Below are 14,237 nucleotides of genomic sequence, written 5' to 3' on the forward strand. Positions count from 1 at the left end.
ACATAAAAAATATATATTATTTACCTTAAGAAAATACAAATAACGCAATGTTTAAAACAATGTCCTGAATGAAGGCAGAGGTTAAAATATACCTTATTTAATCAGCTTCACAGCGGTCTGTACTTTTTGTCAGTAAATTCAGGCAAAATCACAGTTTTCACACTAAAGGTCATGAAAAAGTCTTGGACACTGTATATTTGTTCCTGATGGTGTTGATCCATATTGAGTGACTGAATGTTGCACCAAAATGACAGAAGTGAATTCCTCTGAACATGTTGATTATCCAAAATAATACACAAACTTTTATTTGTTCTTTTTTATGATGTCTCAACTCAACTGCAACACAGTTTTTAAAAAGAGAGAAATGGTTTATACAAAATATGATACTAATGTTGTTCTTGTGTTGAAGGGGTTACATGTTTGCTTTCACAATAATTTATCTTAAATCAAATTATGAATCTTCCAAATGGAACTCATCAACAAATGAACAGCAAATATGCTGTTTGAGTTTTTGGAGATGCGTGGGGAGGTAATGACGGCCATAGGGGTGTTTGTCTTCTTTGCTTACTGGAGGTTTGCTGAGTAGGTTTAGTTTCTCTTACATAAGACACGTTAATCAAATCATTTGGTGACTATATTATATATATCAGTATAAGAACACAACCCTGTCTAATATTTCAAAATTATATGACCTCACAAAATGACTCAACACAATAACATGATCCTGCTGCTAGTGTGGCAGTGAGAAAGAGGCTCTTGGCAGCACAGACTGGCCTCCCTCACTTTGCCTCATTAGATAAAGAGGCATGAAGCGGAGGCTGGTCATTTGCGCAGCTCAGTCTAAGGGGAGGGTTGTCTAATCTTCCTCAGTACAAACATGACTCTGGAAGGTTGTGGAATGCCGCTGCTGTGGGGGCGGCAGAGGGTCAGGCTGAGGCCAAGGCAGGTGGTATACATCAGCCGACGGATGACATCTCCTGCCCCCACCAGCCTCGAAACACTGCCAAATACTGCCCGCTGAGGAAGAGGAGACGGGGGACACGATTGAGGCTGTATGTCTATACATTAGACTTGTTTGAAAAGGACAAGTTAAACAAAACTTTGGATGAGCCTGAATTTAGTGTGCCCGTGTCAAAAGCTCTGTCCTTTCGATTTTATTGATAAACATACACTGCAAAAAATCTAGGAAACCATTTTCACTTTGTGAGTAAATTTCACAAATATTTATAAAGAAATGGCAAGAAATAAACATGTCATATTTAAGTAGAAATAATATAAAAATAGTGTAACATACAAGTTCGAAAAATCTTTTTTTTTTTTTACAGTGATGTAAATATAAACTCAGATGTGCCATTGGAGAGATCATAATCTGAAAGCTATTTGTTTTTAAAAATATATGTATTATTACATTTTACGAAAATATTACAGTAATTCTGACAGTAGTTTTATGTAAAAATAACAAAATCAAAATAAATTCAAATAAAGGTTATTATCTCAAACTAAAAGTATATAGACAAAATAATAATAATACAAATAAATAATAATAATTTTTATTACTATAACAAAACAAACATCAACTAAATTGTTATTTATTATTATTATTATTTTTTTTTTTACAGTGATGTAAATGTAAACTCAGATATGCCACTGGAGAGATCATAATCTGAAAGCTACATTTACGGAAATATTACAGTAATTCTGACTGTAGTTTTAAACAATATCAAGACCTTATATATATATAAAAAATTTACGAAATTACAATAAAGGTTATTATCTTAAACTAAAACTATATAGACAAAATAATAATAATAAAAATAAATAAATAATAAAAAAATTATCAACCAAATTGTTTTTTTTTTTTTTACAGTGATGTAAATGTAAACTCAGATGTGCCACTGGAGAGATCATAATCTGAAAGCTAATTTTTATATATATAATTACATTTTACAAAAATATTACAGTAATTCTGACTGTAGTTTTAAACATTACCAAGACCTTATATATATATAAAAATGTAAATTAAAAGAAAAAAAATCTAAAGAAATTTCAATAAAGGGTATTTCTTAAACTAAAAGTATATAGACAAAATAATAATAATACATTTGTAAACAAACATCAACTACAAAAATGTAACTTATTTTTATCGCCTAGTTATCAAAGAATCACTTCTCATTTTCAATTAGCTTAACTAATAAAAATTTTAAAAACCACAACAAAATTACTAAAACATTAACAAAAACTAAAAATGAAAACTAATTAAAACCATAACAGTCTGAGCTGATACTAAAAATGTTCTTCATAATGATATTTTACCATATCTAGCGGAAAAACAAATGTGTAGACAATAATTATAGGATGAATAACTATTTTGTTTCCATTTACTCTCAGTGACGTTTATATTAGCTTAATTTTATTATTATTATCATTATTACATTGATTAATACTGCTTGACCTGAGCAAGCAGCTGTCCTCCTGGCGGCCTGTCAACCATTTGATGTCAATAGGCCTTTTGTTCCTCATTCTTAATCCTACCACTCCACACACACTGTGTCCACTTCTCTGGGCATAACTGTGTCCCATATTATGTAAACAACAAAGGGCGAGCGAGGTTGTGTTTGAAAAACTTTTACCACTTGCAGTTTTCCTCTCTGCGGCTGAGTCAACACTGAGTCTTGTACAAGCGCAAAGTTTCAAAGCTGTTCAGGCAATAGAGCAAGATGCACATTTCTGATCTCGTACATGTATGCTTACATTTAGGCTGCTTTATTTATCATCCCATATGGCCCCGTTTTTTTTAAAGCGACAGAAAGTGCACAGCATGGAGCGTCTGAATAATGCAAACTGTACCGTCCTCTTAAGTCCAGAGAGAGTGTGTTGTGCAGTTGTGGAAAGAACAGGAGCTGACAGGCCCATACAGGAGGGAGGGTCATTATGAAATATTCATCTTTCTTAGAGGCTGAGACAGACTTTAGTAGATGTGATGGACAGCTGCGTAGTGCCCAGTCCCTTACTGTAATTAAGTCTGACTTACAGCGATTCCGTGATTGTCCTCACTGTCTACAAAAACACTGCTTAAACAGAGATAGACTGATGTTGAGAAGATATTAGAACAGTTTCAAGAGAATATGTGGTGTAATTTTATTACATATGCAATACTGAACTATGAAAGTAAGTCTTCACAACATGTTCACATTTCTGGAATACCAAATGATGAGTCAATACCAAAACATTTGTGACCATTTTCATTTTCAAAACCTTTACTATTGCTCTCATATCTCTTATTGAGAAGGTAAATCTTAACATATGCATATTGGCTCACTTTAGCGCCATCATGCACGCCCCTTATCCAGCCCTTAACAGTCCCATGCATCACTGAATCACTCCCCCGACTTCTGTTTAATATTTGATGAGATCAGTTCCTCTTGACTGGTTTTTCTGTGTTTCTGTATTTCTACTTTGCAGTCTGTGCTATGTGAGAGGTTTAAAATGGCTATATGCAGTTCTGCTTGGGCCACCGGGAAAGTGGGTCTCAAAAGCTGTTTGGGCTTGATGGTAAGTCTTAAAAAAGCCTTGCCGATGATGACCATCCCCTAAAATCAAGTTTCAAAAACTTTAATTTGTGCACTCAGACTTTAAGATTTTAGACTTTAATATGCGCACATTTTTAGACTGTGCACATAGACTTTTGGGTAGTAGCATATCGAACTTTATGTGAGGCTGTGAAGGACAGAAGTGCAGCATTTTCAATGGATTGTAGTAGTAGTTTAACAACATACTGTTAGGCTGATGAAACGTCTTTTCAAAAAAAAAAAAAAAAACCTTCCAGCAGACAAATCTACATAAAACTGATTTGAAAGTTGTGAGTTTTATATAGTGAGTATCATTGAAAAGACTTTAAGCCTGTCCCTCACAGCCGTGTTTTAATCCCCGTAAAATTCATATGGCATCTTCCCTGACTAAGATCTATACAATGATGTTGTACATATGACCTAAAATATGATTAATTATTTCATAAATTAAAATAACCCAAATTTTGTTGAGGCTCAGCATAGCACACTTCCAAAACCCTTAAGAAGTTTTATTCTTGTGCATTTTGTCTTGTAGACTCAAATTGTCCTTAGTTTACTGAATAATTTGAATAATAATTTTAATAACTATCATCTATTTATTAGTATTATTAAATATAGTCATCCTGTGTTTTCACATTGGACGGCTTCAGTTCAAATTGTCATTTGTCTGAATACACAGTAGCTCATGTTTGCTTCTCTGTATGAGCTAAGACCAATTATTTGAGATGGAGCACTGAAGAGCCTCATTGGGAGTTTGTTGTAATTTGTCCTGTTTGGCAGCCAGACTAGGCACAAGGAACAGGGCCAATTTTTGATGTTCCCATCCAGTTTCCAGAGTATTTACTATTTCAGTTCTTGTTTTTTACATTATACATAGTCTTCATGAGATGTTCCTTATTTAACAAAGAGTTTGGCTGGGATTGTATTTCCTAAATACATGGAATGTTTATGTAAGACAGCGTCAAAACGCCAGAGTTCCGTGGTATCAGATCCCAATTTGTCTCTCTGGGAATGTGTTGCCCTTTGTTTTAACAGCATAACCTTTTATGTGCATTTTCCAAATTTAAACAGGAAACATGGGATCACTTGTGAAAATATGAGGGAGGACATAAAATAAATAGATCTTTAATCAAGAAAATATAGTAAAACTTGAACTAATATGCGAACAAAAGAAAAAAAATACATTTTTAAATATATTCTAACAGCTTGAAAGAAACAAACAACAACAACAACAAAAAAATAAAATAAATAAAAAAGATAATTTGCGGGTGTCTTCATAGAGTTGTTTGCTTTAATATAAGACAGATGGCAACAGATAGAGGAAATGACAGATTAGCACAAGAGCTTTTGTCAACTCTGACTTGGCAGTCCAAGAGAATACATGCTAATATCCTTCGGTCACAAGGTCTCATTGCTTCAAGAAGCAAAAGAGGCCATCAAGAAGTAAACAGGAAATAGACTGTATTGATGCAAGCAGCACTTACCATTATTCTGTTTGTGTTTGTTTAACCCAGCTCTGCATCAACAATTATTCCAGAGATTCTACGCCAATGGTTTGTTTTTATAGTGGCAAAAATGTCCCTGATCATGAGGCAATGAACTGTGGTGATTTTTTGCTTTAGGGGTTCGGTGGCCGAGTAGGAAGGTTTCTTGAGACTGAGAGCAGTTTGAATCCCAGTTGGGCATCAATCTGATGTTACAACGAGGAGACATGGTGACCAATGTCTGTGTGTGCTGCCTGTTTAGTGAAGGAGTTAAAACCAGAGTATTTCAGTCTGATGGAGAAATCCCCGGCTGGAATACACTACACAACTTTTAAAATCGTAACAGATTTTAAAACACTCGGCATCATACACTTGTCGACTCTGCAAATGATTAGAAAGAAAACTGAACAACTAAGGACCACACTCTACCAGACTTTAAAATCATTCCGAATGCAACAAACTCATGAAGAAACGTTTGCCTCATTACTCAGAGAAGCATTACAAACGAAAACAATGTGTTCCAATTGTCTTAAAATACCAAACATGTTTCATCTCCTCCGACTGGATTGAATCATATTCTGAAGCTAAAAAAATTCATTCTGCGGACTTTTGACAACTAGTGACTCACCCAGACTGTAAACTGGGGCAAAAATCAAAAATGAAAACGTTGTGTAGTGTATTCCAGCCTTTACATCAGTGCAATCCTGCTGACTTGATGGAAAAAAGCAAAAAATTACATGTGGCCTATTAATGTGGATGTATCACCGAGGGTCATCACTCACAGCATAATGTCACCACTTATGTACATCTAAAGTGATAAAGCCTTTCCAAAAGGAATATTTTTCCTCAATCACACTTGAACGTCTCTTCTGAGCTGAAAGAAGGAGCGCTGGAGTAAATGTTGGATATGCAGTGAGGCACAGAGGACACAGGGAACACAAGCTAAGTGCTGTGGAGCTCTATGACGCTGATGCAATGGGACAAGGCCAGTGAGGCGTAAGGAGGAGGAGTGTGGATTGAGGTGGCTTTTGGGACAATGGGCCTGCTCTTCTCCAATAAAACATGAAGGCCTCATCCCAGCATTCTGGCCCCACTGTACAGGCTTTGTGTTGGGGAGCTCACCGCTAACAAGGAGATAACACACGAAACGGGATGTCGATTAACAACACGCTAAGAATTTGCAGGGTCACTTTTATGATACTATGTTTCTTTGATTTATAAAGTACTAGAAGGAGATGAAATATTTTAAAAACCATTGGTCTGAATGTCACTTTGCAGTGTAACATGTCAGAGATGAATGCCAGCACCCTTCTGGATATGGCATGTCTGCACTCAGCCAATCTGTACACTTGTCATTCTTTAAGAGCCTGGCACTGATATGTCTATCAGTCTGTCTACTGTATAATCATCTTTGGCTCTGTGTACCTCTGTGCTATGTTTGACTTATTTTTAAACCCCTGAGAAAAAGACAAGAGGCATAGGTTACTATTAGAATGAGTGTTAATGGAAAAACTGACATCAGGGCGGTCAACCTTTCATTTGATGTTGTTGGCAAATGTTTTCCCAAACTATTTGTTAGTACATTAAAGCTTTAAACACATCCAGTTTGGAGCTTGTAACCGAATTAAGCAGTCACTATAAGACAGGCCCTCAAACAAACTGCAAGTCTGTGTATAAACATCTGTAGGATTTATAAATAGTTCATAGTTCCCTTATGTACAATGGAATTAGAGAGGCCTGGCAAGAAAAAAATTTGTCTATATTTAGATAGATTGTACAAAACAACACTAGGTCAATCGCTACAAAAAAAACAAAACGACATGTTCTCAACCCCCACGCACCCCGCCGGCTTCAACAAGCTCCTTTACTTTGTGCAACCACACAATGTCAGGAAACGGGACAGAAGACCAGCTGAAGGTGCAAACAGTCTAACATAAAATTTATGAGCTTTACAGTACAGGCCCATTTTTAATAGACGGTTCCCTGTATTGTTTGTGTCTCGCCACGTTTAAAGACAAGTAGCTTTCCTTTTAAACAGATGTTCCCATAATTAAATGCACTCAAATGTCAGGGTTATTTTTAGAATAGCTCAGTTTTTCAACAAACAAACAGAGGATGTATAGGCTACACACTGACCCTTTCACAACTGCCACCCATAAAGAAACTTTCAAGTTAGTTTTACAAAGTTTTTATATCTCTTGAGTAAACGAATTAATATGCCATTTCTCTCTTTTATTTACTTACTCCCCTCCCTCCTCCTGATACAGCTGATATGAGATGTCTCCAATAATAAAATGAGCGGTTCCAATTGGTCCGTACTTTCCCATGAAGGCGATGATTCACTAATGGGGGGGTTGGCTTATCCACCAGCTGCAACACCGCTCTCGAGCCTGCCCCATCTCATTGATGACCTAATTGGCGAGCAGGTCAACTATGGAACAGGTTTTACCCATGAGCTCTGCTTTCTTTGAAATCTAACATTTAAAACGAGGTAAATGTGAAGTAGCATCGCCATTTCTCTTTTTTCTCTTCCCCCCACCACCACGCACTGCACTTCTTTTCACCGAGGCACCTTCGCGTCTTCAGTTCACCTGGCACTTTTGACACGACCTCAGTGTCCCGCACAAGTTCTGCTGAGTCCCGCACGGATCGCCATCAGGATCCAGTCGCACTTTAGGACGCGGAAAACCCCGAAACTTCTGCCGGTCCTTCTGGGTGTCTCAAGTTTACGCACAAGATGAGTATCAAGTCTGACTCCGAGCCAAACAACAACGTCTCTATTGAAGAGGAGGTGAGATTTTGGCGTTTTAAATTAGTCCCTGAGGCGTTGTAATGAGTAAATATGTCTAGGTCCGTATAAATTTGTTTCAAACTTTTGAAGTGTGAAGGGGAGCCTCAGCGCCTCTCCGAGAAGTTTTTGCTCTCAGGGAAAAGTAAGGAAATGATCACTCGAGAATTAAAAGACGGTGGTTTGAAATTAATAATTCAGAATGAAATTGAATTGTTTTTCGGTAAATTAATGACCACCTATTTATCTTGATGATTTTTTTTATTTTTTGAGCGGTATGTTAATGGCGCTTCCTTCAAACATTTAGGGAGTTAAATTGCGCCATGTGTGAAGTTTGTCTTTTTGTTTCCCTTTTGGCCAAAGTCTCAATGAATAAAATGCATATCTATTCAGGTTCTTGTTTGGAAGCCTCTCAGTCGATGTAGAGATTTATTCTCAAATTGTCACGTAAACAGGCGCAAATCACCGAATTGTTTGAAATTGGCTTCAGCTTCACTGACCCTGAATGATTCTGAAATTTTATAATTGTCGTATTGCAGCATGGTGTAACGATTTAGTGGTTTCTTCATAAACCATGCTTTTAAAAATGCAAAAAGTTAAAAATAAATGGCTAACTAAAGCATATTTCACAGATTTATTGGTGTTTATAGAGGGAGAAAAAATATAGCTTTTTTTTTTTTTACTCTTTGCTTATATTTATTAGGCTATTATATATTCCGTTTTATTAAAACGCCATTATGCTGGCCATTTTTATCCATTCATGAATGGCATCTCAAATAAGACACTATAATCACTGCACAACTTCAAAAACTCTATTTTGGATTGTGGATGTCTATCACTTGCAGCTGTTGGAATAATCAATTTTCCTAAACATGAAGCTATTAACTACTTTAAATGAAGCCTTTATATTATGATTATTAGACTGTACAGGTGACGCACAGCATTAAGGTGTAGAGGTGAGGGGTTGTGGAGCTGTGGTTGAGAGCCGAGGAATGGTGTTGCGCTGTGGGTCAGAGGAAGGAAGTGCTGTCACGCTGTGCAATGTTGTCCATTGCTGTTCCACTGCCAGTCCATTGTGGCTTTGAATCTCCCACCAAGTCATAGCGAGTGGATGCGCTTTTTCTTATTTCTGTAGCCATTTAGCTAAATATGGCCACACTAAATGCGTTTCTTGAATTTTTGTACTGAGAATTTCTGTTTTGAGTGTGAAGTTGCCAAGCTTTTTAAAATGCTATTCCTGTCTTTTTCAGTTCATTGCAAACCATGTATTTTTATTTAGTTTTTTTACTTTTATTTGATTAAATTCATGCTGACTTTGTATACCAAGGGTCCTTAATCACTTCATTTGTTCGGTGTCGAAGGTCATCTCCTTTTGTGTCATCTAGTATTTTTCACATTTAAAATATATTGGGTATTTGATTTTATTTCTTGTATTTTACAGGTACGAACTCTGTTTGTCAGTGGTCTGCCAACAGATATCAAACCTCGTGAGCTCTATCTGCTGTTTCGACCATTTAAGGTAAAAACAGGTTTTAAATAGTAAGTCTCATTGACCGTATGTCTTAGTAACTGTTATGGTCACCCAACCAAAAATTCTCTCAATTCTCACTGAAACGATGAACTAACTGGAAGGGTATAATCAAGTTTAGAAATTGAGTTTTAGAATTGTAATAATGCTTAGCAGCAGAGATGTCCCAGTGGCACAGGTTAGCAGTGCGGTAAAGTGCATCCCCTGTAAATGTCTCTCTCTGACAGAGTTGGCCTCTTATGGGGAGTGCAGCAGGAATTTCTTCCTTTTCAAGCATGTGACTACATTGCTGCTAATTGGATTTCTTTTCCTTTTCAGGGTTATGAGGGTTCACTTATCAAGTTAACATCAAAGCAGGTGAGACATTGTTGGCTATTACAGCTGACCAGGCCTGTGTTATATTAAAAACATGAACTTTTGCACTTGTGCTGCAGTCATGCCTATTTTTTTCAGTGATTTGTAAACTTAAATTTAGGACTGCATAGTGATCAATCACATTTGTAATAATAATAATAATAAACCATTTCATTACCTTGTCTCTTGTGTTTTTGATAAGTGACACTTTTGCCATTGATTTATTCTTTCTTTCTTTTCCAGCCTGTTGGTTTTGTAACCTTTGATAGTCGTTCCGGCGCTGAAGCGGCAAAAAATGCATTAAACGTAAGAAACCAGCCATCTGTAAGCAATGGCTTGAATTATTGAAAAGCTGTCAGATGATTCCCAGCTGGCTTCATACTTCATGTATATACAGTAGACAATGCATCTAAACCACATTAAGAATATACCTTTTCTACTGTCAATTTATACAACAAATGGCCATAGCTTGCATCCAGTTCTCTCTCATTTAACCATAAAACATGGTGAGCTTAAGGTGTCCCATATTCATTGAGCTGTTCCAATACATTACAAATAAGTGCATAATGTTTATTTCAAAAGTTACTGAGCACCATGATTCGGAGAAGCCACTCTACGGTAGATTACCATTAATGGTTTTTCTTGTCTTTAGCGTGTAGTATGTGTCCACCTCTGTTTAGGTAACCACTAGCTTTGCTGTTCATTCACTAGTAGAAACGTTCACTGCATGTGGGCACCAGCTTAAAACGCACTGCACATTTTGACCAGGGTCTGGCAGGCACAACCCATCCCCATTACTCTGTCCCCCTCCCCCCTTGTGTCTCCAGGGGGTTCGATTTGACCCTGAAAACCCGCAGACCCTCCGGTTAGAGTTTGCTAAGGCCAACACGAAGATGGCAAAGAGTAAGCTGATGGGCACTCCGAATCCCACAAATATCCACCCAGCTCTAGGAGCGCACTTCATAGCACGGGACCCATGTAAGTTCATGGCCGACACGGTAGTTCAAACACTGCAGAGACAGACAGGCACGCACACGCTGTAGCTACACATCTATAGAGTAGATCTTAGGAAAACACAAGAAGAAACTAATCCACCTCCACATGCATGTGTCATTAGCAAATGGCCTTTTCCGTTCTTTTAGTTCGATTACACTTTAAGTTGAGCCTTAGCACTTCACATCTCATTCAACCTCTCTTCTGTTCCAAGTCACAGAAATTACCAGAGATCACACAGGTATCAGTATTTAGTTCCTGCCTCTTTTTTTGCTAATTTTAAAAAGTCTTAATTGTGAGGGCCACTGACTTCAATAATTTGTCAAACACTTGGTTTGGAAGGGATTTCAGTCATGTCTGACATACTGAGCTGGCCTGAGGTGATGGTTTGCTGTGCTTATCCCAATCCTCAGATGACTTAACAGGGGCAACGCTGATCCCAGCATCTCCAGAGGCCTGGTCTCCTTACCCTCTCTATACCCCGGAGCTCAGCCCCGGCCTGCCCCACACGGCTTTCACCTACCCAGCAGCGGCCGCTGCAGCAGCAGCCGCACTTCATGCTCAGGTGAGGCCATCTTTTCCTTTTTCTTTTTTAATTATTTCTTTTTCCCTGTTTCTTGATCGTTCTCCTTTTTTATTTTTTTACACCTCTCGAATTTGGGATCCAAATGCATCTTTATGAATATTATGCACTAATTTATGGAAGGCAATGTTGTTTAACAAATTAAATTCTGTTAGCCATCTTTTCAAAATCGAAGAACTTTTTTCCAGAACGGAAACGATACATTTTAATGTAAAAATGCATGTTGCTTTCTAATTTTATTTTAAAAATTAGACCTCTTATGTAAACTCAAATATAAGTGTTTGTTTTATGCTACAGTAAATCTGATTTGTTGGACAATCTTTTAGTGCACACTTATGAACATTCATTAGAAATGTGAATAAGTTTTAGTTCTTTCTGGGCAATAAAAGCAAATGTAGCAAGCATAACTTAAATAATTTGAGCCATTGAAGTTTTTAAACATCATGCTTTGGTTGCATTATGCATTGTTTACCTAGTTGACAACCTCCGAAAGATAATTTCATGTTTTGTGTGCCATTCATCTTTAAGTTACGTTAGTTGTTACATGACTGAGTGACACTTTTTGCTCAATGCTAACATATTTTCCTATCCCAGATAAGTAGAGGCTATCTAAATGTCGAGTAAAGGCTAATGGTCCTGGCGCAAAAGTGGTGTTATAATTAAGTATTCAAAGAAAGCAACTGTCAGCTGTGACTGCTTGGGTCTCATGCTAATGAATTGTGAAGATCTCTTTGGCTCTGTCACAAAGTCTGAAAGTGTTAATTCATATTTTTATTTTTTTTAGATGCGCTGGTATCCCTCCACATCAGACTCATCCCAGCCTGGATGGAAATCTCGGCAATTCTGTTAAAATAGTAATAGTAAGGCCATTCCATTACCTCTCCCATGCAACATATGATTTATATAATGGCGTTGTTTTTGTTTTTTTAATCTTGTTAACTGCTGTTTTTTCTTTTTCTTTTCAGGTTTCTCTCTTGAAATGGTGTCTTCCAGCTCCTGTTTAAAATCAGTAGAGTTCATTTGAACTTTTGGTTTTTGGATGTAGTAAATCTTTTGGAATTAGGCCATGAAGAGATGAAATTTGAGTTTGTATTGCTCATTGAGCTTGTATTGAAATCATTGCCAACAGCACAAAAAATATGAGGCATATAGATGGTACAGTAGACCTTAGCAGTTCTTAATGGATTGGTCCCTTGAACAATTAAATTTTTTTTTTTTTTTTTTTTTTTTGTATTGAAGAATTTAAGATAAAATACTCTTATTCATTGAGATTTGCTCTGGGTCTGAGTAAAATGAGGCAATCAACTGAAGCTGACATTGAGCATGTTAGTTTTGGCATGAAGTATAGCTCTGTGCGTCATTGTAGTATGTTTGTTGCTTCCTTGACCGGTGTAACCTTGTTCAGTTTGTCTTGTGTTTAGTAGCTTGGTCATTGAAGTTGCTTATGTACAAAACTGTGGCCAACTTATTTTGGGTAATGTGATGTCCAGACAGCCAGATGGTTTCCCCCCGCTAGTTTCCACTGTAACACATCACAGAGGGTCTGATGACTTTACAAAATATGAGACCACCTCAATCTAGAGTGTGTGACTGGGGAGAGAAGAGTTTGTGCAATTGAAATAAGTAATCTGTATAAGTTATTGGTAACTCTTTCTTTGTGTTGACATTTGTTTTTGTATCCATGTCCTTTATAGCAGTTTCAGAGGTTAAGTTGTAATTTTTTTTGGTTTTGACTGTCAGTGCGGCACAAAACTAACAGTATATGGACAGCAAATTTGCTGCTAACATGAAATTGCTGTTTCAAGTTAATACTCTGAATATAAAGATATGCTACAATGGTGCATGATTTTAATGTGGGTATAGTAATGGTTAATTCAGACATTTGAAATGTATTTGTAAAAAAAAGTGTTTGGTGTACAAAAATACTACTGTATGATATAGTAATAAAATGGAATGCATTAATGTTTTGAGTACTTTTTATTGAACTGCACTACATCTGTTCGACTCTCAGCAGCTTGCATGGATACATGCACTCAGATTAAACATCTGGAATTAGGGGCATAATTTAGAGAATTCAGCTAAAAATGTAGTCATCGTCATCTACAAATATGCATGACTTTCTTCCATGTAGAACAAAAAGGGATGTTAGACAGAATGTCAAGAACTGACAGACTCACTTTCAGTTGTTTTTATACGAAAGTCTGACTTTCATTATGCCCAACATATCATTTTGTGTCATTAAAGAATGTCAAACAGGTTTACAACAACACGAAACCTTTACTTTTGAGGTGAACTATCCATTTATGAGAAGACTGTAAGAAATGTAAGTGCTGCCCTCTAGAGGAAGTGAGTCAGTATTCTTTGTAATTTGTTTTTAATAGGCTGCCTGCCCTGAAGTTGCTACTGAGCACTCTAGCAATGTGCCTGTTGTTGATCACTCTTGTATTTATTGAATTATAGAAGTCTTTATTCCAAAACGGTATAATTTGTCTTTGTGAAAGGCCTAATTTATAAATGCTGCTCTCCATGGTCCTGATTTGTCAATAAAATAAATTTACACGCAACATGACTCACTTCAAATAAGACAGTATGTCGCACTCGCGTTGAACAATTTAGATAATGGCAAAATATGTAACCACATTTGTTTTTAGATCTAAATATATCCAAAAATCTCGCAGAAGGCTCTAAAACGCACAACACATCAGACGCCACTACTAACTATATTTGTTGAATAAGAAGAATTAACTTGTATGAGAAAATGAAGGTCAGACAGGAAGCAGAATTATTGTAATATAATATAGATAATTTGGGGGCATTTAAAAGATACGGTAGTTTTTGAAACAGTAAATTAGCCTATGGAAAATGACGTCCACATCAAGTGCCCGCCCCTCATGAATAAATATCAATTTGTAATCAGTGATTGGTTACTCAAGAGGAG

General features: G+C 36.7%; 1 protein-coding gene across 2 annotated transcripts; it reads left to right on the forward strand.

The window, feature by feature from the left end:
• The first annotated feature begins 7,361 nt into the window (after positions 1-7,361).
• Positions 7,362-12,552, forward strand: rbpms2b (RNA binding protein, mRNA processing factor 2b). 2 transcript variants are annotated; one of them, XM_058783372.1, is made up of 9 exons: positions 7,362-7,495; positions 7,622-7,844; positions 9,283-9,360; positions 9,688-9,726; positions 9,967-10,029; positions 10,551-10,701; positions 11,130-11,281; positions 12,084-12,159; positions 12,265-12,552. In XM_058783372.1, the coding sequence occupies exons 2-8, from the start codon at positions 7,791-7,793 to the stop codon at positions 12,147-12,149; spliced, it is 603 nt and encodes a 200-aa protein (XP_058639355.1). In that variant the 5' UTR covers positions 7,362-7,495; positions 7,622-7,790; the 3' UTR covers positions 12,150-12,159; positions 12,265-12,552. The 2 variants fall into 2 exon arrangements, with proteins under 2 accessions (XP_058639355.1, XP_058639354.1); XM_058783371.1 differs by having other exon boundaries at positions 7,414-7,844.
• Positions 12,553-14,237: the final 1,685 nt, after the last annotated feature.

This window comes from Onychostoma macrolepis, chromosome 07 (genome assembly GCF_012432095.1).
Source record: "Onychostoma macrolepis isolate SWU-2019 chromosome 07, ASM1243209v1, whole genome shotgun sequence".
In the NCBI taxonomy this organism is placed as follows: Eukaryota; Metazoa; Chordata; class Actinopteri; order Cypriniformes; family Cyprinidae; genus Onychostoma; species Onychostoma macrolepis.

Coding starts and splice junctions, on each gene's coding strand:
- rbpms2b (XM_058783372.1), top strand. CDS start 7,791: ATGAGTATCAAGTCTGACTCCGAGCCAAACAACAACGTCTCTATTGAA. Junction 9,361..9,687: donor TGCTGTTTCGACCATTTAAG/GTAAAAACAGGT, acceptor TTTCCTTTTCAG/GGTTATGAGGGTTCACTTAT. Junction 10,702..11,129: donor CTTCATAGCACGGGACCCAT/GTAAGTTCATGG, acceptor CCCAATCCTCAG/ATGACTTAACAGGGGCAACG.